The sequence below is a fragment of the Tauraco erythrolophus genome, chromosome 19 (assembly GCF_009769465.1).
Source record: "Tauraco erythrolophus isolate bTauEry1 chromosome 19, bTauEry1.pri, whole genome shotgun sequence".
Lineage (NCBI taxonomy): Eukaryota > Metazoa > Chordata > Aves > Musophagiformes > Musophagidae > Tauraco > Tauraco erythrolophus.
Window position 1 is genome coordinate 13,285,486 of NC_141483.1, and position 25,780 is coordinate 13,311,265.

The 25,780-nt window shown below is 50.4% G+C and overlaps 2 protein-coding genes across 4 annotated transcripts; one reads left to right on the forward strand and one right to left on the reverse strand.

Annotated features, from left to right (window-relative positions):
• Window positions 1–4,827: 4,827 nt before the first annotated feature.
• P2RX4 (purinergic receptor P2X 4) lies at window positions 4,828–10,410 on the forward strand. The gene is given in 12 exon segments (XM_086623682.1): window positions 4,828–4,958; window positions 5,548–5,695; window positions 6,735–6,806; window positions 6,901–6,973; window positions 7,447–7,543; window positions 7,727–7,807; window positions 7,914–8,055; window positions 8,390–8,526; window positions 9,924–10,017; window positions 10,104–10,169; window positions 10,260–10,372; window positions 10,374–10,410. Coding segments are annotated over 12 exon segments (1,191 nt in total).
• A 5,375-nt stretch (window positions 10,411–15,785) lies between these two features.
• On the reverse strand, window positions 15,786–25,087 carry CAMKK2 (calcium/calmodulin dependent protein kinase kinase 2). Of its 3 annotated transcripts, none has more exons than XM_086623680.1 (16): window positions 24,647–25,087; window positions 23,838–23,885; window positions 23,375–23,428; window positions 23,170–23,221; window positions 22,943–23,076; window positions 22,265–22,301; window positions 21,466–21,487; window positions 21,087–21,175; window positions 20,659–20,858; window positions 20,515–20,568; window positions 19,978–20,051; window positions 19,345–19,432; window positions 19,002–19,097; window positions 18,334–18,462; window positions 16,283–16,383; window positions 15,786–15,893 (listed from the first exon to the last, which is right to left on the reverse strand). In XM_086623680.1, the coding sequence occupies exons 1-16, from the start codon at window positions 25,085–25,087 to the stop codon at window positions 15,821–15,823; spliced, it is 1,692 nt and encodes a 563-aa protein (XP_086479806.1). In that variant the 3' UTR covers window positions 15,786–15,820. The 3 variants fall into 3 exon arrangements, with proteins under 3 accessions (XP_086479806.1, XP_086479805.1, XP_086479807.1); XM_086623679.1 differs by having other exon boundaries at window positions 15,786–15,896; XM_086623681.1 differs by lacking the exon at window positions 19,002–19,097 and having other exon boundaries at window positions 15,786–15,896.
• Between the last annotated feature and the right edge of the window lie 693 nt (window positions 25,088–25,780).

Genomic DNA, 25,780 nt, shown 5'->3' on the forward strand with positions numbered 1-25,780 from the left:
TTGCAGATATGCAAGGTACTACAAGCTACCACATGGGAAGGAGCAGAGAACCCTTTTCAAAGTCTATGGAATGTGGTTTGATGTCTTTGTCTTCTGCACAGTAAATGCAATTCTTTTTCCTTGTAGAGGGAGAAGAAAGCTTGTCCTTAGCCCCATGTCTATCATATACCACTCACCTCTCTCTTGTCCATCGTTTTGGGATGGAAGTCCTGTCAGATGGGTAGATCTAAACTGAACTGAGCAGCATAGGAGAGCAAAGCTGAGGATGAAATGGTGGGGCTGGGAGAGAGGCAGGATTGTTGTTTAACAATCCAGGTATCATCATGACATGAGGTTGTCATGAACCCCATATGTCACCACTGTTTCCCTCTCAAGTGGTTTATTCTGCCCTACAAAGTGTCTGAGATGGTATATGAAATTTTGGGTTTGATTGAATTGTAAAGAGACAAAGGTATATTGTGAAGAAACAAAAAGAGAAAAGCCATTCAATTGAATGAATGGTAACAGATCTTGTCTCCTAGTTATTCTTTTCTGCTTTCTTTAAGAGCAGAAAATTTGACAACATTGAACTCAAAAACACTGGGGCCATGATCTCCTATTTTGGTTTGGTGAGAGATTTATTTTTTGTGTTAATAAAACCAGTTCTGGAGATAACAGTCCCATTAAGAAAGTGGAATCACTATTTGCTTTTTTTTTCACGTGGAGGTTGTGAGTGCCATTTTAATTGATATTTGTGTAGGTAATTGCTCCAGCTGCAGCAAATCACCATTCTACAAAATTTACAACAGGACAAAGTATGAGACTGTGCTGAATCCGAGACGGGTCAAGAATGTAAATTGCTGCTCTATGGATACAAAAACGCAGCTGATCCAGGAAGCTTCCATGGAGCTGCGCATGGCATGCACTGCATGAGTGCAGAGGGCTCTACGCCCAACCTTGCTATGGCAGTCACACCAGCTCTATCAGGGAAACCTGCAGGGAAAAGTGATCCTTCAAAACCGCAGAAGGATGTCATGAAAGGGTTGTCCATGAAGAGGGCGTTGCTCAAAGCCTCTTCCCTGCCAGCTTCAGTTGCCATTTCCTCTTTTTCAAGACATTAACGGTTATTTCTCTAGGCTGCCTCTACTAATTCCCAGCATTTTAGACACGTATTTTTAAAGAAGAGTGAATAGGGAAGTACCTAAAGGCCCTGCACAACCACACTGCTACAGTTAGTTCCATACCATCTCTTCCTGTTCCCTCTGCCCCCGCAGCTCCCCACGTCCTTGCTATCCTGGATACTAGAGAAACGGGCCTTCGCAACGTGCACTTGCAGGTGGTTGTTACTGGAATACAGACTGCAGAACCCAAGCCCTGAGGTCAGATCTATGCTGCGTTTGTCCCCAGTTCTCCAGGTAACTACTTCAGCTGACAACGCTCATTTCTTCTGCTGCACAAGTGATGATGTGTCCTATGTTGATGAGCCACATGTTGCCTCGATAAAGAAGCCTCTGAAAACAAGCTTGCAGCATGCTCAAGGCAGCATTGTTGAGGTAAAGACAGACACTTTAACCTTTGGGATCCATCCGTCAGAAGGGAGAACTGAGGAATGTAATTCCCAACTGATTTGGGTTTCCACCACCCCTGCCCCTCCATATTTCCAAATTAAATTCTGAGGGGCTAAAATTAGATTCCTATTGTCCGCTTCAAGTTAATAGGTCTTGTGACCAGAGGATGTACTTTCTGGAGTCAGCTAAAAATTGCTGCTTTCCTGTGGTGGGTATGTACCAGCGGGAGCGCGTTGGTGTTGAAACAACTTGTGAGGTGTCGATTGGATTTCACTAGGGTGGGCGTTGGCAACACAAAAAGACAATCCTCCTCCGGATCTGCTGATCTATCATCATTATCCCTATTGTGCTGTGTCAAATGAAAAACCCCATGGTGAGGATCACTGTTGTAAATTCTCTCTGCAGTTGGATGAAGCAGCAAATGCTGTTTTCTTCTCTACGTTGGGTATTGTCATTGCAGAGCCACCCTATGAAATTCTGTGATGCTGGAAGCTGCTGAACCAGCGAGTCCAATGAGAGCCATGACAAAGAAGAATCCAAGCCGATAGGCATCAGTGAGTCCAACGAGAGCCATGATAATGAAGAATCCGAGCTGGGGCAACCTCTTAGGCAAGGTTCCTCTTCCCCAGACTGCCTAAAGTGCTGCTGCTGTAGCAAATGCCAGCCAACACAGAAGTAGCATGAGGAGCTCTGCTGCCAAAGGAAAAAAGGGCAGTGCATCACAACCTCCTGTTGGCTTCAGCAGCTGGTGCTGTCCAGTCACACCCTGAAGAAAGCCCGTCTCTACAAAGACCCCTTTCTGGACGTGGCAGATGGCAATATCAACAACCAGCTGAGTCACCTTGCTTACAAGCAATATGTTCACTGGTGGTTTGGCTTTTTTGATCTGGAAGACAGAGCCACCATCCCAAGATGCTTCGGCAGGAAAATTAGAGATACTTATTCCGAGGCAGTAAGCAACTATACTGGTTTTAAAATGAAATGAGGATGTAGCACAACTTGAACTCACACTGTTACTCACCTTGGACATTTAACTTTTGGTTTTTTTCATGGAACTTTTTTAAAAAAAGAGAAGAAAGCACGTGACTTCCCAAAATCTTCTGCAGTACAGCTAAATTCTTGTATACTGTCTTTGGAGATGCACAGCTGCCTAGTGTTTAGCATAGAGGAACAAATACTTTGAGCTGAAGTGCTTGCTTCTGCCTTTGCTTCATTCTTTGAGTCACCTCACGTGGTTTGGAAATGTGGGTTCTGGGATGAATTCTTACAGCTACGTTTTAGTGGGAGGTTCCAGCCTCCTGCCTTTGCACTGGTGCATACCAGAATCCCAGCTGAGTCAGGAGGCAACCAGCACCCTGAAAATAAGGTGGAGCCAAGGGTCATCTCAAAGCATGACCTCTGAAGAAAGGAAGTCTAAAAGAGATATCACTTGAAAATGTGGTCCTCCTGAGCATTTTTCTCCCCCAGCCTCACCACCTTTCTGCAGCCCTGAGTCCAGAGGCTCTAGAAAGAGGCCACTGAGCACGTAGTTTCATAACTCGCTGCTGAAGGCCTCATGGTCCATCCAGATTAAACAGGCTCCTTGTAGATTATTTCAGTGACACAGACAAAGCATTTTCTGAAAAGCCCAGCTGTTCTTTTTCTATTTCTCCTTTTAGCTTGAAGTCAGGAATTAGAAGGAAAAGTACTTTTACCATCTTTGTGTAATATTTTTGGGTGTTTCATTCATACTCATTGAAATTGTAATGCTGGACTTTGGCCTCCTGTTTGCTCTTACCTTCAAACAGGCCTTGCCTCCTACACCTCCTCCTACTGATCTTGGCACGGCGCGAGTTGCTTTGTGCTGTGATGCATAAGGCCAGAGTACAGCCGAGGAGCAGCAAATTCAGGGTAGATTAATCTGTGCTCCAACACTTTTTTACGTTCTTTCTTCTTGTTGAACTTGGACATGTTCTATTTTTGTAGAATCAAGGTGAGAAGGATTGTAAGGTGTATATTCTGCACTCCTTTCAACTAAGCTCTGTTCTTTCTGAGCTAACCCAGCAGTTTGCCATGTCCGTTTCCCACATATATTTTAAGATATATTGCTGGCAGATTATGCCAACTCTATTTATATAATCTTCAGTTGTAATATGCATTAATTGTATTAACATTCATATTGCAGCATTTTATATATCTAGAGTGGGAAAAGGTTACAGCTGGCATTAATACATTCCTGTTCTGATATAGGAACTGACTTTCCTTTTGGAAAAAATTACGCTGAATATTCACTTAAGACTGTGATTGTAGTCTCCTTTCACAATTGTATATATGCTCTTCCTTACCCTCTCCTCCCTTTTTTCGGTCCTTTCAGTTTTGACTGCTTTTGTAACAGAGCATTTTACTATTCCATAGCTGACTCAAAGTCTCTTTAATAGTTTTTGTACTCTTTGAAATTCCCACTGCCAGTTTGTCAGGTTGCTTCATCTCTAATGATTTACCTGCTATTATGAGGGTTGTGGTGATGTTTCTAAAATAAGCACTGTGTTGGGCAGCCCAGCATCAGGTGGAAGGTGCATGAATTAGGTGGTGCAGAGCTCTGCTTTTATAGCAAAGATTAATTCTGCAAGACAATAAAGGATTTGCTTGTTGTGGGTGGGAGGATGACAGTCTTAGATATGCTTCTGTCTTTTCCAGGCAGGTGCTCTGTCCTTGCCCTGAGCTGGCTGCAAGTTACATCTCCGTGTTAGGATGGCCCTTGCCTGAGCATCTGTCCAGCCGCTTTCTGAGACTTAGTAGCCCAGACTTTGCGTAGGGCTGACAGCAGCAGGCTGCCAGGTAATGCCTGGCTCATGTCTGGCCAGCGTGGAGGCGAAAAACTCCCCATAAACTTTCTAACAATGAGCAGCATGGGAAAAAATCGCCCAGATTTAGCAATTCGGCTGAGAGCATCCTCATCCACTGCCCAAGCCCGTGCCCACACACGGCACAGCTACAGCAGCGGGAGGCCTCAGGGCAGAGCCGTGCCCTGGGTCATCCTGGGCAGCCCAAAGGGGTCAGGGCGGCGGCGAACCCCTTTTTCCTGCCGGAAACAGCCGGAGGAGAAAAGCTGCGGCGCCTCCTCGGGCGCGGGCGGCCCGCAGCTGGCGGGGCGGGGGCGGCAATCAAGGCCCCGAGCAGGTACGAGCCCCCGGGGCTGCGGGGCCGCTCTCCGGGCTGCTCGGGGCGCTGTGGCTCCGCGGGGCCGCGGCAGCCGCTGCCCGGCGGTGCGGGGATCCCGCCTGCCCTTCCTGCCGCCGCCATGGTGTCGTGCGGGGCGTTGCGCAGCCTCCTCTTCGAGTACGACACCCCCCGCATCGTGCTGATCCGGAGCCGCAAAGTGGGGCTGATGAACCGCGGGGTGCAGCTGGCCATCCTCGCCTACGTGATCGGGTGAGCGGGCGGCCGCGTCCCGCCGCCGCCTCCCCGCCGGGCTCGGGGGGAAGCCCGCACCCCCACCGCGGCTGGAGGCGAGGGGACCCCTGCTGCCTGCTGCCGTGGGCGAGGAAGGGCAGCTGGAAGCCCCCGGGGGGTCGGGCTGAGGGGCGGCAGCCGGCTGCGGGACCCCTTTTTCTATCAGGGAGGCGCGGGGGGGTGGCGGTGCGGGAAGCGGAGGCGGGAGGCGGCGGGACGGCGTCCCCGGTTGGCCCTTGCCGGGATTGTGGGGGTGCTCAGAGGCGGCTGCAGGCAGGAGGGGTCCCCTCCGCAGCGGAGACCGTCCCGGAGGGTGATGGTCGTTCGCCCGGCGGGGTTGCGCGTAAAAGCCGTAATCCCACGGTGCCCAACCGCTCTGGGAAAAAAAAAAAAAAATGGAAAGGGATATTGCTGTCCTGTGACCCTTTTGTAGGGAAACACTATGAAACCATCTGGACTGGCCCTTTTGGGTGACACATGGAAAAGGGAGAAATGTGTGCTGCCTGCTCTGGGTTGTGGTGTTTATCTGTTGTTTGTTGTTGTTGTTGTTTTGGTTTTTTTCTTGCAGCTGGGTCTTTTTGTGGGAGAAGGGCTACCAGGAAACTGACTCTGTGGTCAGTTCGGTAACCACAAAGGTGAAAGGAGTGACGCTGACAAACACATCCACCTTGGGAGCCAGGATCTGGGATGCAGCTGATTATGTCATCCCTCCTCAGGTATCAATCACTTTCAGGTGCAGAGGGGTTTTTTTTCTAACAGCTGCTGTTCTTCCAGGTCCACTGAGGTCTGGAGCAGCTTTGGCTCCAGCATGGCCTTGATAGGAGAGAGCAAAGCAGCTGTGCTTTGTTCCAGATCATGCTGAGCACCTGCACCACCAGCCCTGGGGAAGCTTGTTTCAAGAAAAGCGTGTCTGTGTGTTTGCTTGTATAGGAGGGAGAATTTTGCAGGCTTCAGGAAAAAGTTGGAATAATAACCACGTGTCCTCTTTCTTACTGCTTCCTAAAGCAAACAACACAAAGTTAGTTGTTGGCAGAAACCCCAGGAATAGCCTGCAAGTCACTTGATCCGGAACTGAACAGGAGGTACTGCTGTAGTTGCTGATTGACCATGTGTCTATGGGAATCTGCGCCGTGTGGGCAATACGTGGCAGCCTTCGAGGCTGCCAGGCACGGCCATGCTGCTAGTCATGGGTCACTCTGTCTGCGTGAGATGTGGTGCAGAAAAAAGTTACAGATTTAGCCAGATTTTGGCTGAGGGACGATATTTGCGTATCAGTGGAGCGGAAGCAAACAACAGATCCCGAATCATACGGATCAGAAAATAATGGAAGGGATGCTCCCTGGGAAACAAACCAGGGCTGGTCAAATTTGTAATAGATATATTGAGGAAAAAAAAAAAAAAAGAGTGGGAGTTGTGCTCAAACTTGCAGCTGGAGCTTTTATTTCTGCTCTTGCCTTGCAACTTCCCTGAGGAGCTGCATGATCTCTGTTTTCATAACATGAATGAGGAAATATGGGCCAAGTGGGAGGACAGAAAGGGTTGATAGTCCCTCAGTCCTTCCTCCGCATAAAGGCAGCGGCATCAGGCGATATTATGTGGGAATCTGTTCCTTTAGTGCTACACCAGCACTGTCCAAAGCAAGTCCCCTCTGCAGGACCACCGGGGCTCTGTCAAAAAAGATGCCTGGGGCAGTGCCTTGGATATTCTTTGCAGACTGTCGCTCTTAAATTTCCTTCTTGTTTTGTGTGTGGTCAGGAGGAGAACGCTGTGTTCGTCATGACCAATGCGATACTCACACTGAACCAGAGCCAAGGCCGCTGCCCAGAGGTAGGTACAGGATCTGCGTTAATCCTGCCTCGTGTGGGTGGGAGTGCAGGGGAGAGTGTTTGTAGAGTTTAGAGTAATTATGGTTCCTCTCCAGCTTCCAGATGATGAAACAGAGTGCAAGGCAAAGAACGACTGTGTTCCAGGATATGTCAGCACTCACAGCAATGGTAAGAAGTCTGCTGCAAGGGCTCCTTGAAGTCTGCGCTGTGATACTCTGCGCTGTGCCTTCCCTCCTGTGAAGGAAGCAGCATTTTGTTTTAGTCTTCTTGTTCTTATTCTCTCACACCTAAGAACTGAAAGGGAAGCTCAGATTTTTCTTCTGGGGGAGAGCAGATGGGCTTAGACTGTGTTGGGTGGATGCTGGATAGATGTGCGCTTTGGTGAGTTAGCAAACAGTGAGAGGGCTTTGTCAAGACCTTGAGTCCATGAAGCAGTATTTCACATAGATGAGGATTTGACTCAGAAAAAGGATCCGATGCTTCTTTCTCTGAAATTGAACTACAAATTGTGGTGGAAGATAATGGGGGTCTTGGTACTGGCACTTCACCTCTGAGCAGATTGTGGCGTGGGGAGATATCACAGGGCAAATACTGCCTCTGTGTTTTTGCTTGGTGGTACCTCAGTTCACATGTCTTTCCAGGCATCCAGACTGGGGAATGCGTACCGTACAACAGCAGCATTAAGACCTGTGAGGTCTTTGCATGGTGCCCTGTGGAGGATGACTATCATATACCCAAGTGAGTGCTCTGTCCTCCTACTCTGTGGTGACCCTCTTGACGGGAGGCTAGCAGTATGCAGCTGATGTTGCTCCCTATGAGGTACTATTGGGAAAAGCTGAAGAGATGATCATCAAGGACCCTGCAGAGTCCTGTTTGTGAAAATATAAGTGAAACTAACTTACTTTTCCTGTTGTTTTGTAGGCCAGCATTCCTTCAAGAAGCTGAGAACTTCACCCTTCTGGTGAAGAACAACATTTGGTACCCCAAGTTCAACTTCAGCAAGTAAATAGTGTGTGGAGCATTGCGTTGTCTGGTCTCTTGAACAGTGAAGGAGAGCTGGAGGAGTGGAAGAAGATGCAACAGATCTTCTCTCTCTGTTCCTCTGTAGGCGAAACATCCTCCCCACTATCAACTCCACCTACCTCAAGAACTGCATCTATGACTCCCAGACAGATCCCTTCTGCCCTATCTTTCGTTTAGGGAAAATAGTTGAAGCTGCAGGGCAGAACTTCCAGGAAATGGCTGTGGAGGTATTTGGCAGACCCTCTTGAGCCTCATCTGTGTAGAAGTGGAGTGTTAGGTGGTTGTCCTCCTCTGGCTCGTGGCATGAGCCACAGGACACAGAGTAGCTGCAGAATGGAGAGCTGCTCTGGCCAGAGGGACCAGAGTCAATTCTACTAAACAAATATTTGGCCTTGGCTTGTTTGAGTGGAGTTATGTGGTCTGGCTGTAGCAGGGGGAAAGAGTGTTTGACTGGGATTGGGATAAGGGCCAGTAAATCAGGGTCCTCGTCAGTAGAGAGCCTAGTGCTGGGGCTGGCTGGGCACTTAGGCTGCTCACCTTCTCCTCTCCTCCACTTGGCAGGGTGGAGTCATGGCGGTGCAGATCAACTGGGACTGCAACCTTGACAGAGCTGCTTCCCACTGTGTGCCAAAGTACTCCTTCCGGCGCCTCGACAACAAGGACTCTGCCCACACCGTCTCGCCTGGCTACAACTTCAGGTAATGTGGCTACAGAGAGGGCACCTGGTGTCCCCGTGCCTCAGTCTGCCACTGGTGCAGTGTTACGGGCTGCCTGCACTCCTCTGGCAGGTGTCGGGTAGTCCTTGGGCTTTCAATGGTGCTGTAAAACTTGGAGAGATTCCCTGATGTTGTAAAACATAGAGCAGGTCGGATCCTCACTGTGTGCAAACAACAGCAGAGGGGAAAGGTCAGTGAAGCTCCACTGATTGCGTCAGAGTGTCTGAGTCACGTTTGCATCAGTGTTTAGGGGTCGTTTGGGTCAGCTTCCCATGGCGCGGCGATGTGAGAACTGACCATCTCGGGGCGTGCTGGTAGGGCAGTATCTGAGGGGGCTGTAGTGTGGGAGACTGAAGCACCTCCTTCGCTGTGCATGAGGGAAAAATGAACCTCTAGAAAGTGGCTCTGTCAGTTGAAGACCGTATCTGCACCAGGAGAATCCTGGCATGAACCACCACCTATACATTCTGGCTGGGTAGCTCGTTGCATCCAGACTCCGAGCTATAATAATGTGGATTGGCCACCTTGCCAAGATCCTTGCAACAGTCCTGCCTGTGAGGAAACACGTCTGAGGGCTATGCTTGTTTCTAGGATCACAAACTCTCACTTAGCACAGGGGCTCTTTTATGGTGGAACTTGAAGGAATTCACCGAGAAGCTGCTGCCATGCAGGCAGCACAAGTATGTGTTTAGGAGGTGCCAGGCCTGCAGGTATTGGGGTGTCAGGCAAGAGCGGATGGAGGATATCACAGCCCAGCTGGTGCAGGTTCTGAAGTGCTTGTGGTACCAGACCATGGTGCAGCTCCTTACCAATCCTTCCTCTTCTCTTCCACCCTCTTCTCTGCTTCCTCCTGGCTTAGTCATCCATGTGGCGGAGTAAGTCTGATCTCACTTATTTGTCCTCATCCCTGTTCCCTGTCGTTTGCCTGCGGGTCACCTTGTGCGGGTCAAGGAACAGGCTTTGTGTGCCAGGCTGAGCCGCGCTGCCTCCCTCGCTGCCTGCTCCCGGCCCTGCCCTCTCCTGGCTGCCTGCACTCCTGCAGCCTCCTGCTTGCCTCTGGAGGGGCTGATTCTCATGTGTAGCTCAATTTCTTCTACCTGTCCTCCTGCTCTCCTATTACAGCTGGCTTTCTCCTCTTCCTATGCTTTGAAATTTTCCTGATTTGGCTTGTGCTAACTGCTGTCGTAAATTCGCCTGTGCAGGGCTTTTCTCCTGGATGTGTTTGCCTGCATGAAATCTCTCTCCATCATTTGGGTCTTGTCTCTGGAGGTATCAATGTTCAGCCCGTCCTCTTGGGATGGGGGACACACCTGGATGTTGCATGGTCACATAAGCAACCTCCAAATTTCCAGCAAAGCTCAGACCTGTCTTTTCTCCAGGTTTGCAAAATACTACAAGGGTGGTGAAGGCACTGAATCGCGGACACTCGTCAAAGCTTATGGCATCCGCTTTGATATCATAGTGTTTGGAAAGGTAGGGTGATGTAATTCCTGGAGGTCTTGTGGTGAGAGCTTTCAGAGGTGCTGAAAAACGTGTTCACCCTTGTAACTGTCTTCCAGGCAGGGAAATTTGATGTAATTCCTACCATGATTAACATCGGCTCTGGCTTAGCACTGTTTGGCGTGGTAAGTGACGCTGTCTGCGCTTGGGCTCAATTCTAGATTAGTGCCTCAGTCCTGAGGATCATTGTCTTAAACTCTTTCAACCTCCCCTAGGCAACAGTGCTGTGTGACGTTGTTGTCCTGTATTGCATGAAGAAGAGATACTACTATCGGGAGAAGAAATACAAATATGTGGAGGATTATGAACTGGTAAGCATCGATGAAGGCAAAGTTGCTTCCTCCTCTGACTCTGGAGAGATTCTGAAACAGGACGTAGAAAGTCCACATCAAACAAGGATTTTGAACCACAGCTCTGAGGAAACTTTGTCTTTGTCAGAGAAGCTAATTTTTACCTCAAAGCGGTTGCAGGGAGGAGCACGAGAAACAAATATTGTCATGTTTCCAGGGCAACCACTCTTGGAGAGGGAAATGTATGTTCAAGAACTTGCTGTGCTCCCATTGCACCTCTTTTTTGGGTTGCAGTCCTTGGCAGATGCCTTCTGAGAGCTGCAGACAACAGCTCTGTCCCCATCAAGTCCTTCCTTCTTGGCTTTTGGGGGTTCCTGCTGCCTTCCTTCAGGATTTAAACGATCTGTTTGGCCAGTAGAAGGTTGCTTGACTGGTGCTGAGGGTAGAGGTTGGCCCTGCAGCCCTGTGCTTGGTGGGAAGTGTTGCTGCAAGGGGTGGATTTCTGAATCAAAAGACCTTGTGGCACTGGAAACATAAAGTCTGAGTAGCAGAGAGTAGCTTGCCTGTGCAGAGGATTTTATGTGGGAGGAAGGGGGAAAAAGCAGAGTTTTTTCTGGCAGAGAACTGTATTCTCTGATCCTTGCAGGGAGTTGGTGAGACATACGGAACAAACTCCTGACCTCGGGCTGCTAGAGCAGCAACCGCTGCTCTGAACTGATGCTGTGAATGTTACTCTAACCCTGCCATGAGACCTACCCACTCTTCGTTGGAAGGAAGAGGGGAACAGACCTGAGAAAGGGACCTTCTGCACTACTCTTCACTACTTTTGCTGGCTGGAGCCAACCCCCAGAGGGAAGAACTGGGTCTGCTCCTTGTCAGCTTTCTTTCCAGGTTAATTGCACTAAGCACAGAGGGAGAATTGTGCTTTTATGACAGGCCTCTGCACTGGGTAAGCCTGGGACAGAGGTTGCTCCAACACCATCATTTTGACAGTCCTTTCCCTGAGCTCCCTGATAGTGGAGAGCACAGGGTAACAAGCACAGATTCTTCCTTACAGTGAACGTGGGCCCTGCCAGGTGTTGCCTAACCTTGGGAGACCAGCTTCTTGCTGTTGTCAAATCACTTTTCCTTGCCCTGAAGGATTGTGTCTCCAAGCTCCAGTGGCCACAGTATGAGACAGAACAGTGTCTGGTTCCATTGTGCTATGGTAGATGGGCTACTGGTTACAGAATGATTTTTTTTCTGTTTTGTCTAATTTTTATGGTACTACTTTAAAATTTACTTTCTTTTAAATAAAATATTACCCTCTCTCAGCCCTCTTAAGCCTTGTTTTGCTTGTTTGTTTTTCCCCAAGGCCTGTGAAGATTAAGGTCAGTGAACTGTCTTTGTTTTACGCAGATACCAACTGTCACTCGAGAGCTATCAAAGCCAGTGCTGCTGTCTGCTTTGCCTCTTGATTCTCAGCAAAATTGCTGCTGCAACTACAGCTGCTGCTCCACCTTGGTTTTCCTGACACCTTGTCTGCGTCTGTTGTGTTAAAACCCTAGCCAAGGTAAAAGACTAGAAGCAGAGGCCAGGGTGGGTTAGCCTGGCATGGCCTTAGCCAAACTCTAGCACCAACTGGTCAGGCAAACTGAGCTATTTTTCCCTGACATATCTCCCATGCTTTTCACCACCACCCCCTCCAGAACCTGTATCTGGGCTGCTGCATTTCATGGGTTTACACGATTTGATTTAAGTGGATTTGTTGGCTTTTATCTTCACATGGTCTTGAGCATCTCTAGTGATCACGCTGGCACACAAGGTTCCCTTTCTCTCAACCTTTTCTAGTGTTACAGAGCCCTGGGACCTATTCCATACCTCCAGCATCTTCTGGGGCTTTGCTTCCTTTTTCCAGCAGCGCAGTGAGTTTGCTACAGCATTGTAGTTTTGTTTTATTCTTTATTTGCCTGCTGCTGCTGAGCACTGAGCTGAGCGTCTCACCTCAATACTGTGCCTTTCCAAGAGTCAGTGCTCCAGGCTGCATGTGAAGGCTCAGTCTGGATTATACAGTGGTCCCATCCTAGCCCAAGATCCCCAGTAACAGTAGAGCACCAAACTTCACTAACACACGAAGGTGCTTTCAGACTCCTCTTCCAACAAGCAAACTCTCATAGCTTGATAAAGACCAGTCAAACAGGATAATGGTTCCACTGGATCAACTATGGGTTTGGTTGCACGTCATTTATTTCAACTTGTACAGAGAAGCTTGAACAGCTGTGTGGAAAAACACTTAGTAGTTTGTTTTCTTTCTTAAGTAATATAATTTAAAAGTGGTAAATACACAGTATTTAAACTTGATACACCTGATAAAGTTAAATGCATAATAAAGGGGTAGGAATGAAACACAAGCCTCGGTCATTAAACAAACAGTATAAAAATCAGCAATAGTTAGGACCTTAGAAAAGAAACAGATCAATTGCCTGATAGGTGAGAGGACCACCAAGAAAAACGACTCGGGCAAGAGGCCTGGTTTCCCCTTAGCACTTTCCTGTGTGCTTTCAGAGCTGAAATGGCTGAGTACCCAGCATCAAGCCTGCAGCCAGCACTGGGCTTGCTTGAAAGGAAGGGAGTTGGGGAAATCAAGCTGTAGCCCAGTTCCAAGGCACAAGCAAAATGTTTACTTCACTATAAGGAAAAAAGCTAGCTTTACTACGAAGGAACAGCAGCTGGGGAACTGAGCAGGTTCATATAATACAGCACAGCTTCTCTAACAGGTCATGCATTTAGGTAGATCTTCCTCACGCAGCCACCCTTTGTGCTTCCAACAGAACTAATCGACAAGAAAAATCCACATTGAGTTCCTTTCAGAAATGTGCATTTGGCTGCAGCCCTACCGGAGCTGGCACGGAGACAATCGTTTCGGTGAGCGCCTTAGGGAAGTGCTGAGCTTCAGGATCCCTACGAACCAAGCCCGTGAGACACTGGTCTATGGTCCTGTCTGAGGCCCAGTGACTGTGGCTGGGCATCGAGGAACTGGTACAGCTTATTCTGCTTAGAAGCTGCGCTGCACCTGGCAAGCCCGTTGTTTGGTAAATGCAAACTGTCTCTCCAGGCACCTGACACACCACAAACTGGAGATACGCAGCACAGAGCATCTCTACAACTCACCTTTAACAAAAAACACTCCACACACATTACTATGCACCAGCTACAAATAATTAGATCCCCTATTTTTTTTTTTTTTTTTTTTTTGGCAGAACAAGTCCATTTACCAGGTTAGAGAACCAAGCTGCCTGCTCGCGCGCGTTTCCGCAATGAGAAGTCCTGTTTAGGAAGGGGGGGCAGGCAGCTGTAGTAGTGCTGGCACCCAAGTCACCTGTTTGGTTTTCCCATAGCTGAAGCTGCAGGGCTTTGGCATAGCCTTGGACTAAAACGGGAGGAAAACAGTGCGTGTCTTATGGCTCCAAACTCCAGAGTGCTGCTCCTAAACCACGAACCATCGTCGCTGGCTTTGGAGAGAGGCCAGCAGCACAATGTTTCGGTAATAAATTGCAATTTAGGTGGGGAGCATTGCTTCAAGTGATCAAAAGATGCAAGGGACAGTTTGTGTAGGCACCTGCACGCTTTGTTAACACTGTCCTGGCTTTAACCAAGACCTGTCCTAACCAGGAATTACCGGGCCAGGTCTGACTGCAGCAGGGCCAAGGACCTTGTCCTGCTGCTGCTTGCGGTGCCCAAGATGAGGGAAGACAAGGGGATGGTCACTTCCTAAAGGCAGGGCACCCCTGGCCAGAGTTAGCCAGCAGAGATCTTACCATTAACCAAAACACTTGGATCTCTCCTAGTGCCTTCCTCCTCAGCGCAGAGGATTACACCTTAGCAGTCCCTTACATGCTTGGGACATTTGAATCCTCCCCCTCTTTCAGGTACACCATCATTTTAAACGTCTCATCCAAGGTCACACAACCACACCAGACTGAGAAGAGAAGGCATCAGACCTTTTCCCTGCCCGGTCCCACGCTCCCTTCACAAACCAGCTGTACTTACCCTGACCCCTTTCCCCAAGCAAGCCCTGACTCTTCTCCAGCTCACCCACACTGTGCCGTTCTCCAGCTTTGTCCCAGCACAGAGAACTTGGGAAAGTGAGTCTGGATGTCAGAATCTCTCCCACCACACAATGGATGATGATATTTTTTTTTTTTTTTTTTTTTTTTTACAAGCACCACAAAATAATCAGAGTAATCTGACTGAAGGTGAAAGAGCTCTTCATAAGAAACAATCCGTGAATTAGGCATACACTTAATTTACTAACAAGCCTCTGATCCGCAGGCATTCACAAATTACTGGTAACGAACTTGCAAAAAATACATAGCATTGGCCCAAAAATCCAGATTAAGAGTTTGGAAAACAAAAGTTTCTTTGAAAATTACTAGCTAATCTAAGTATTTCATTAAGATCTTACATTCTAAGCAAGCCCTAAGTCTATACTTAAAAAATAGCATAAGTTGCGATATTTTTAATTGTAGTAAACCATGTAATGTACATGGAAGTGAAGGATTTTACCCTGAATTTTATATTTAATAATATGTCTACCTAGCTCAAGTAAAAGATTTAGAAACAAACTGTTGTTAGTGCTTCCTCTGCTGTTCAAAACATTCAGCTAAACACCACCTTTCACTCATATGTCTGCAGCAAAAATAGTTCAGACTGAACTTAAGCCCTTAAATACCTTTTCCTTTCATACTCTGAATACTCAACTTACCGAGTCCTAGTCACACCAAGACCTTAGGAAAGGCGTTAATTACCTTAGGAGGTAATTAACCTCACTCTCTGAACGTCCCACAGATGCTGTTTAATGTGACTTGGCTCACAAAGGCAGGCATTCTGTAAAAAGCTGAAAAGGTGGGTTTTTGCTTTGTTCCCATGCAGTTAAAAAGGTGTCAATTAAAACCAAACCAGAACGACGAGAAATAGATGCAACAACATTTCCGGTAGGTCGTGGACTCAAAGTGGGCACGTGTAGTTTTACAGTTGGGTATGTCACTTGGCAAAAGCTTCACCCTTCTGCGTGTGCCCACCGACTACGCGATGGGCATGCAACACCCCTGGGATGCTGGCGTTAGTCCCCGGAAATTATTTGGCATTAAAACCAGGTAAAAGCAGTTCCAAATGCATTTTTGTTTGACTGCTTTTTTTTTTTTTTTTTTTTTTGCAAAGCACTGTTGCTGCTCGACACGATAGCTCACCTCTCTGCTATCAGCCAGCACCTTTCCCACGAGAAGTCAGCAGTCCAAGCGATCGGAGATGTTCAATGTTTATGACGAGTTGTCAGATGTCTTATAACATGCTGCTATGTAAGCTCTACATCCAGCATTATACTGAAATAGCGCTGTGTCATGCTGTGTTTGGTGTAGGCTCTGTTAATGATGTTGCTCATCCTCAGCTGCACACTTTAATAACGTGCCCCCGGACCAATTTGCCCAACAGAACCTTAAAGTTGATGTTCACGAAAGAAGTTCCTCCTCTCCCACGTTGGGCAAGTCATTGCATTTCAGATTATCTTCACTGCCTTGTTTCCTGCTTTAAAAGGAAATAAAGCAGTTGCTGAGTGACTCAGAAAAAAGCAAAGCAGACAATGAGACACCAGCATCTGCCCCTTCCCCGTCACAGGGCCTTTGGGACCCTGAGCAGGTGTCGTCTCCCCCCAGCACCCCTGTAACAGGCTGGAAGTGCCACAAAAAGATGCTTTTCAGCCCATCAGAGAGGCAAGATATGTCATGTCACAAAAATCATCCCACAAAGTGGTTACAGGTCAGACAGGGAGTGTGTGAATGTCTCAGACATGGCCCCATGTGAAAGATTTAAAGCCCAACTCCTTGAATTCTCCTGTGCTTTGCAGGGATTTCCAGAGCATTAAGACAAGCTGCAAATGTCTTTTCAGGCCGAGGCGAGGAGATGACACTTACGGCAGCAGGTTCCCAGGGGCAGACAACGACCGCTCCTCCCTCCTGCTCCCCTCGAACGGGTTCCCAAAGGATCGCTTCCGGATCATCGTTTTAACCAAAATCTGCAAGACCAGATTGGAGTGCGTCAGGGATGTTTTCCTTTCATTCAAGAGCAACAAGAACATCCAACCCTCATGCCCAAGTAATTAAGAAAACTAGCAAAATCAAGTCAAAGTTCTCTTTTTTAAAAAAAAAAAAAAGAAAACAGAAAGAAGCATGTTTACAGGTCTCCAGCTGCTTAATACAGGGGCTGTATCCTCGTCTGGAACCCTCGGTGCAACAACTGAACAGGCAGATGAGAGCCACACTAGGTGTGAGAGGCTGGAAAGGAAAGCAAAGCCAAATCTGGGAAGATTTTCTACCCCCAGAAGTCGGTTTTACTGATTACAGTATCCAGTACCTGCAAATTCCCAGTTCCCTGCAATTACTTGGCAGAAGAATTCATTGGAAAAGGAGAGGGAAAGGAAGAAACGGGCACAATTTTGCCTTAATGTTTACCAAAACCAAGCTGAAAAGTTGGCTGTTTGTCTAGCTTTGGCTGCAAAACACCAAGTTACCCAGCACCAGCTGCAATCGGAGACTGATAGGAACAGAGCAAGTGTCGGGGGTTTTCCCAGGCATCCCCCAACTTATTTTGCTGGTGGGAGCAGAGAACAACGCGAGCAGCACCGGACCCTGCCTCAGCATGTGCGTTCCGCTCTGGGAGCCCCTGCCTTCATTTGACATGGCTTCTCGTTCCCCTCTGCCTCGTTTATCTGCTCACCCCAGTGCACCGAGCCCTTGCCCGTCTGACACGCGCATGGCAGCACGGTCCACGGGGAAAGGCACTTTATGAGAGTCGAAGCCACGTGAATCTCGCGCTCGAGCGTTAACGCCGGCAGCTGAATGCACAAAGATCAGGCACCAGAGGGGAATTTTGAAGAACAAATGCAAATGGGAAAATACAAGATCTGCCTGGAGGCGGTGCGTTATTTAAGAGGCAAGAGTCACGGTAAAAGCCCGTTTTTCCCTGAGCTGTGCTAAACGCACCTGGATTTTCAACGGGGCTGGGAGCACTGAGCCATCCTCCGCTGCATTGCAGCAAGTCACCTCCGAACAGGAGAAAGGGGGGAAAACCCCTCATCAATGGTGATCTCTTTAGAGCAAGACCTGCTTTTTCAGCTTGAGCAGCGCAATGCACGTTTGCATTAACGGATCTGTGGTCGAAGAGCCTTCTGTAGGGTACTGAAGCAGGAGAGAGCTCCAGAAATGGAGCTGGTTGTGGGCACAGCCATGAGATAGAAAAGGGGCTTCAAAGGGAGACCTGTACTTCAAAAAATCACAGCCTGGGTGTCTATGAGCAGATGATGCCATGCCAGGGAACTGCGAACGGTCGCTCACCGTTTCTTCTAGCGTAAGGGCCAGCAGGAACCCAAAGAAATCATGAGGTTCCAAACCCCAAAGGATTTCACTTTCCACACAGGGCAGGGTTACACCGTGCTTCTCACCACCACGGTGGGTCGCAGAGAATAAAAATATAAGCTTGAGGAGATGAGATGAATTCACCAAGAATAGCTACGGGTGGGGGCTGGCGCACACCGTGGCCCAGATAAAATCTCCATCCCGGGAAGCTCCCACAGCCCCTACGGATGGATGGGCAGAGCAGGGCAGGAGCTCCTCAGGCCTGGCCAAAACACCCATACCCAGCGACAGGCAGGTCCTGAACCAGCTGCTCTTTTGCCCTGAGCAAATAGTAGCCAGCTCAAGCGTGGAGACCGGCCACCTGCTGACAGGTTGACAGGTCCCTTTGGGACCGCTCTGAAACATTCCCCCGCGCTGCGGTGTACGGTCACCTCCAGCTAGATGCACAGACCGCATCTCGTGGTGCTCATTTCTGCGAGAGGGAAGGTCTTTGCTCTAATCCTGCCCAATGCTTTTCCCCTTCAGCAGCAACCTCAGCTGCTTGGAATCACCCCGGGAGGCAGCGTGGACCCTGGTGTGCGTCCACAGACCATCACCTCCCTCCTACTCACCACGGTAGCCAGGCTGGGGATGTGCTTGACCGAATTCTCCACCTCCTCCTCCGTCACCTCGACGAGGGTGCAGTTCTCATCCTCCGTGGGCAGCACCTCCGCTCCGTTCTTCGTGACCCAAGGGTGCAACTTCAATTAATAACACAGCCTGTCAGGAACGATTTCCTCTTTTTCGTAACTCAAACAACACAACCCTGGCAAACGCATCTCCTCGCCCAAGCTACGGCCCCTACGTGCTCCTGAAATACCAGGGAGCAGAGGAGAGACATGCCAGCTCACCCCAGCACCACCGGGAACGACTCAGCCTGGAGCACAAAATGCTGCGGTGCGGCTCATCCGGAGCCAGCGTTGGCCCCATCTACGCAACCGAGCAATAACCTTGGTGACCTACGGCACTGGGCATCTCAGTGGGTCTTCTGGAAGGAGACCTGTTTTCACTGTCATCTTACGGATGAGACAGCGCCAAGAGGCAGGAGTGATTTATTCCAGACCACACGTATGAGCGGTAGCGATGGGGAGACCCGCCGAGCCCTAGTCTTGGACCTGGATTAATCCATGACAGAAGGCAGAAACCCCTTTTTCTCCTTGCCCACACACCTGGTGACTTGGGCGGCTGCAGGAGGAGCACAAAATGGTTCAGCAATTCCCCCGCAATCCTTTCCCCCTACCTTAGTCTCCATTTTCTCAGCTTCTCGCCCCTTCCAGGCTCCTGCAGGGGCGGAGGACCAGAAATCTCCTGCGAAAGGCTGTTGCACAGTACTTTCCTGGTAGCAGAGGAAATACTGTACTCAGGGGATTTCCTTTTGCCTGTGACTTCTGTAGGCACCAAAGGTCCCAAAGCTGAGCAGGTCCCCGAGCAGGGGAAGGAGCTGGGACTTACCTGCCCAGGGGCCCTGGGCACAGGGGGAGGACCTAGCCTGGCGCGATCAACCTGACTCCCAAAAAAAAGCCAAGCAAGGAGAACCCAACAGAAGTGAAGCCGCAGCCAACACCAGCGGGGTGGGTCAGTACCTTGATTTCTGGGACCGAAATCCTAGATTCAGGATTTTTATCCAGCATCCGTGTAATCAAATCCTTCAAGAAGTCTGTAACTTCTGGTCTGGGGAAAGGAGAGGAGAGAGATGAGATGGGGAAGGGGATGGATGCTGCCTCCCTTCTTCACCCCAGTGCCAGCTGCCATGGGCCTTCCCAGGCAGATTAGGGAATCCAGCATCCCTGCTGGACTCCAGCCCTGGCAGGGATGCAGCTCCACATACTTGTGCACCTAGGTGCCACGAATTCCTTCCTTTCCAAACCCTCCAGGGAGGCAAAATATCCCCTTTTTTGGCCACCCGAAGTGTGATCCCGCATGCACGGGGCTGGGAGAGCCCAACAGCAACTCCACCCAGGCTAAAACCCAACAGGCAGAAACTGCAAAGGTTAAGCCATTCCCTCAAACACCTCTGCAACTTCAATCGCTCCTTCTTCAGCAACTGCAAACCAAGAGATGTTGCCTTCATGTTTAATGCAAAGTTTTCCAGGGCCGAGGGCCAACAAAAGGGCTCAGAGTCTGAGTTTTGCAAAACCGCAGCAGAGCAGGACCAGCCCCAGCCCGGTAGTACCTGAGAAAGGGCTCAAATGAGTTGAGGTTTTTTGAGTACTTACTGGTCTGGAAACTCCAATGTTTGGGTCTTGATTTTGTTGTGTAAACTCAGGATCCTTTCATCCATGAAAGGGCACTACCACGAAGAAAAAGAGCAATGAGAAAAGCAACAACCTCTGTTAAGAAGCGTCAGTGGGGCATCCACTACGGGATCTCCTAGGGTTTGAAGGAAATCAAGGAGCCAGTTATAGGGAAATATCAGATTTCCTATTCTATCAATGTCTTCTTTTAAACGCAATGAAAATAATGTTTGACTAAAACTGACCAAGTTACTACCAACAGCTCTTTCCCTAAAAAATCTGGCCAGGCACAGAATTTTTTCCCCGGGAACAGAGAGAAACATGGCCCTTTTGGCTGCACTCATCCTGTGGACAGGCAGAGGTTTCTCCTTTCCACCCACACATCCCCGTCTTCCCTTAGCAATACCCGACTGCTTGAACAGGGATGCAGGGTGTAAATCTCACTGCGTATCTGGCACGTGGGAGACACACACCAAACCCCACTGGACCACTGACAGCACTGAAAATCAACCTTGTTACCTGCCCAAACACGAAGCAGTACAGCGTGATCCCCATGGCCCAGACATCCAAAGCCTGCAGAGCAAAGAAAGCGTAGTTAGATCTGCAACAGACAGCATGCACAAGGAAGATTAGCCCCAAAACCCTCAAATAGCTATTAAATACCTTTCCGGAAAAGATTTTCCTGGTTTCCGAGAGTGTCTCCGGGGCCATGAAGGCAGGGGTGCCCACTGTGTTGGTTAAGAGGGCATCGGCTCCCTTGAACTCGTTGCTCACTCCGAAGTCGGCGATCTTGACGTGCCCGTCTTCCCCCACGAGCAGGTTGGAAGGTTTGATATCCCGGTGGATTATCTTCTGATAGTGCACTGCAGCCGAAGGGAAAGCAAGCGATTCAGCAGCAGCACAGGAGCCATGAAGCCCCTGCAAGGCTGTAAGCCTTTCTGCTGACACCACGACCAGCCCCAGCTTCAAAAACCCCTGTGCAGGAACACGAGCCACCAGAAACAGCACCGTACGTCAGCAGAAAGTCCAGCTCCAGGCGTTTAGGAAAAAATAAAAACAAGAAATCCCATCCTTTCTGCACAGACACTCACAGTATTCGATGCCCTTGATCAGATCCTGGAAGTAGAACCGAGCCTGGTCCTCGCTGAGAGGTTTCAAGGTTGGGATTTCCATCACGGGGCTGCAAAGGCAACAGAGAATGGAGCTTGTTCCCCATCCGGATGCACTGAAACAGATCCTGGAGGCTTCGCTGCTGGCTGGAGACAGCACATGGCCCCAAACACAGGCACATAGGGTGCACATAACTGTAACTGAGCTGGGCAGGTGATACCCAAACCCGTAGGGGACCCACCATGAACCTTCCCATCGCCTCTGCGTCCCGCGCCCGTCTCGGGTGGCCGAGCTGTGCCACCCACGAACCCATCTCACGTTCATGCTTTAGTAGGTTTAAATCTGGAGTCCAATACTCACCCTTGCTTCACCAGCTCAAACACTGAAACACAGAAGAGAAGGTGATTATGGATCACTTACAGGTTAGAACTCCTGCGAGCACAGTCTCAGCACAAAAGCGATTATTTTAATGACAAAAATTCTAAAAATGGGTTTTTAATAAAAAGGAGATGCCATCTTATGGAAGGCACATGGCGTTTTGGTTGCTTCCATTTTTAATTAAACAGATGCTGCCAACTACCTTCTCAGTGCTGCAGCTTCAGCATCATGAGGTGCCCTCCACATGGACACAAAAACCCCTCGGTTTGCCTGCAAAACCGGGGCTGAGCCCACACCCCGAGCCAACCTCTGCGCTCGGCCATGAAGGCATCGCCCGCTCCTCCTCTAGTACAGGCTGAACATAAAGGATGGAGAAGAAATGCCTCCTCCAAAAGTCTGTGTGTTTACATCAGGCAAACCATGCAGTCTGCAAGACAGGTTGGGAAGGAGCTCGTTTGTACCCTGGATCATTAACATGTGCCTTGTTCTCGAAGCCAAAGAAACAAAGCTACTTTCTGGCTTTGAAGCTGAGAACATAAATGCTGGTACCCGTGGCAAAGCATGTAAATCACTCCCGTCTCCCTTCCAAACCCAGACTGGGTTCCCTTTGCTCCAACCATTGGAGGGGATTCGCACCTCCAGCACATCCAGGCCATACCCGCTCCGGAGGAGAGACCCAACCCTGCACAGAGCCACCCCAAAACGTGGAGGGAACCCTTTTCCCTGGCAAACCCCAACATCTCTGACACTCCGCGAGCACCGCAGGGCAGCGGGCAGTTACCCATATACAGGTGGTCCTCGCTGGGGTCATCCAGGACCTGCCGAAAGAAGCGGAAAGGAAATTAAACAACGCCAAAAAACCCTTGCAAATGAAACACTGTGATTCTTTAGTTGGCGGCCATCTCAGTTCTGCACCATCTGCACCGTTAGCGTGGTCTGCTCATCTCCCAGCTTCTACCCACGAGGGGTGGGGGGAGAAAAAGGGGACAGAGATATAGCTGTACTTCAAGGAAGTAAATATTTAAAACACATAAGAAGCATCATCTGACTCATAAGCTAAATAAACTCCAGCCTGCACATCTTTAATTCTTGAATTTTGGACCGTTTCATGCAGTCAGTGGGCGGAAGGCTGGGCGACTGCACCGCAGAACCTGCAGAAACACCAGTTCCACCCCGAAACCCATCTGAGCACTTGTTTCCTCCAAGGAAGCAACATTTTTTCTGCATTTCCCTTTCTGGGCAGGAAAGAAAAAAAAAAAATCTTCTTTTAGGAAGTGGGAATAAAAAGCCTTTTAAACCGTGGAAAAAACGAGTCTCCAGTAGGCAGGACCTGCCACAGCCATCCCAGTCCCTCTGTGGTCACTCCCCTCCTCCCAAGCCCATGTGTAGCCCATCTCCGCAGCATCCAGGCTCTTTCACGCTCGAGGTGGGTCTTGGGAAGGGGTTGGCTGGCTCTTACCTCCACCAGCTTCACCACGTTGGGGTGGTCCAGCTTCTTCAGGATGGCGATCTCCTGGTAGACCTGTTCGATGGGCCCTTTGGGCTGCACGCAGCCCTCGGAGGCAGCTTTGGCCCCGCGGGGCGGTGGGCGGCCTGTGGGAAAGGCAAAGACAGGGTGTCCCGTTGGGAATGAGCCCCTCGGGGTCCCCAGATCATCTCTCACCCTAAAGCTTTTTCACCACTTACGGGGGAAGCCCGCCTGTCTCATCAGCTTCTTTTTGGAGAGAACCTTCATTGCCTGCAAAATGGGAAAAAATATGGGATTCGGGGCAAATCAAGGATAAAACGGGGCCGGTGGGATGGAGCTGGGCAAGGAGTCAGCAGAGGGGATCCGTCTCCATCCTCCATCCCACTCGCCCCGCTGCGGGCTCTGGTGACGTGCGCTACTCACATAGTAGGTGTTATCATCCTCGTTGTAAGCCAGCTTCACCACTCCGTAGGAGCCCTAGAGAGGGACACAGCCATGGGGACCAATTAGGGACAGTCCAGACAAACCCCCCAGCACCAAACTGGGCTCCAGGCTCCTCCACAAACCTCACCCCGTCGGGATGACGGAGGTGGTGGGCGATGCTGGGGGTGGTGGGACGCGTGGGCTGGCATCACACTGCCAGCAAGCTTCAAATGCCCCATTTCGTGGGAGGGAGGGGGAATGGGGAAAAGTAGTAATAATTAAAATATATATATACAATCCAATCGGCACCATCCAGAAGAGAGCGGCGTTGCTGCGAGGAGCCGGCTGAGTTGCCATGGTGAGCGGCTGACATTGCCATCTCACTGGCTCCATGGCAAAAGTGAGCCCAGCGCCCTCCCGCCCCGAATCCCCCCATCCCGCCCCAAACCCGGCCAATATTCACCTTCCCGATCTCGTCCTTCAGCTTGTACTGGTTGAGCTGCACACAGTCCTGCGGGGAGAGAGAGGGGGGTCCGACACGAGCCACGAAACCGTTCCCATTTGCTCTCCTCCTTTGAAACCTCCAGCAAAACTTTCTCTGCCAACTCCCACCCTGTTCTGCTCTGCCCGGGTGCCCGCTCGGGGCTGGGCAGCTTTCACCCACGCACCACGAACGCCAACCGCCCGCCACGCGCCGGCGTTGTTTATAGACGGCTAATTGCGAACGTTAACGGCCGGGCAGGCAATATTGTCCGCTCACGTGGAACGGGAGCGCACGACAGGCGGGCGGCGGTGGGAATCGGCAGCCGGCAGAGCCCCCGGGGGCTTTAACACCGGCGACCCCGCGCCGGGTGTTTTCATTTCCTATGGGTAAAGCAGCCGCTCGCTGCCTGTTTTCCACCAGCGCTGGCAGGCTGGGGGCAGGCAGGGTCGTTTTCTCTTTACATCTCAGCGGATCTCTTTTTTTCTGTGTTTTTAAGGAAGACAAAAAGAAAATCGCGGCACGCCACCGGCTCCCCCGAAACGCAGCCGTGAGAGCTGGCGGCATCTACAAAAGGCACGAAACGCGGCGATTTGCTGGGTCCCACCTCCCCGAGGGCTGTCCCCATGGACAAGGACGGACCAGGACATCTCACCGCCTCCCGCCACGCATCTGTGGACGTGCCACGGGGTTTTATCCCAAAAAAAACAAGTGAGAAGCAATGCCATGGGAGTGGAAACTACACGGATGGGGGCAGGAGAAGCGCAGGAGTAGCAATGATTCCCGCTCACCTGGAGTCCCGTGATGGACACACGGTTCGACTCCACCGTCGGCCGCCGCGGCAGCCGTGGGGAGGAGTGCGGGGACGTCACCGGAGAGTAAGGGAGGGATGGGTAGATGAAGCGTTCGTTGGTGCCATTGCCGGTCCCGGGTGAGTGGGCAGGCTGCGACCGCTCCTGCAGGGAGAGCTTTCGGCCGGAGAGGTGCAGCTTCGCCCTCGGCTCCCGGCTGTCCGCAAAACCCTCGCTGCTGGACACGTTCATCTCCTCCTCCTCCTCACTTGCACTCCCCGTCGCGTCGTACTCAGTCACCACGATGAGTGAGGCCATGCCGGGGTGTCGGGGGCTCAGCGGTGGCGGGTCCCGTGGCGCCCCGGGTGCTCGGTGGCCGCAGCCTCCGTCACGGCAGAGGGGCCGCGGGGCGGGCGAGCTGCTGGGGACGCATGATGGCATGGTGCGACCAACGGCCTCATTGCGCCCGCGCTGCGACGGGGAGGCGTGCCTGCAAACACAGGGCGGCTCAGCCGGGCTCCCCTAGAAAGTGGGATTTCCTCCCGCCGGTCCTTACGCTACTGATTCATTTATTCATCCCATGGGGGATGGCAAAGCCAAGGGCAGTGGCGCAGGATGGCACCGGGGCCGGGCACCCATCCTGCCACAGGGCAGACCACAGGCAGGGTCTGGTCTCAGCTCTGAGGCTGCTCCTTCCACCCGCTGTGTTTAAACACCTCCAGGGAATAACCACCCCATCATCTCCACTACCGAAATACTCCAAACGGGGTATTTTCCAGGGGCAGGATCAGGCCCTGCACTATGCCAGCAAAAATACCACTTGATTCCTTGCTTTACTGCTCGGTCCCTCAGTTGGAGCGGGCACAGCTCTGCCAAACACCCCCGGAATGAAGCAGTTCAGGGGTACAGGGACCCGCTTACCGAGCACGGGGTGCAGGATCAGCCCCCCCTCGGCTCACTGTCTCCTCCCGCAGCCCGTCATTGCCAGCGATTTCTCTCCTTCACCCCGGGTTCCCTGCGGCCTTCTGTGCAAAAATCAGGTTCCTGAACCTTGGGATAAAGGAAAAAACAATTTTGTTAGCAACAAAGATTTTAATATATATATACACATATATAATTAAATCATAATTAAAA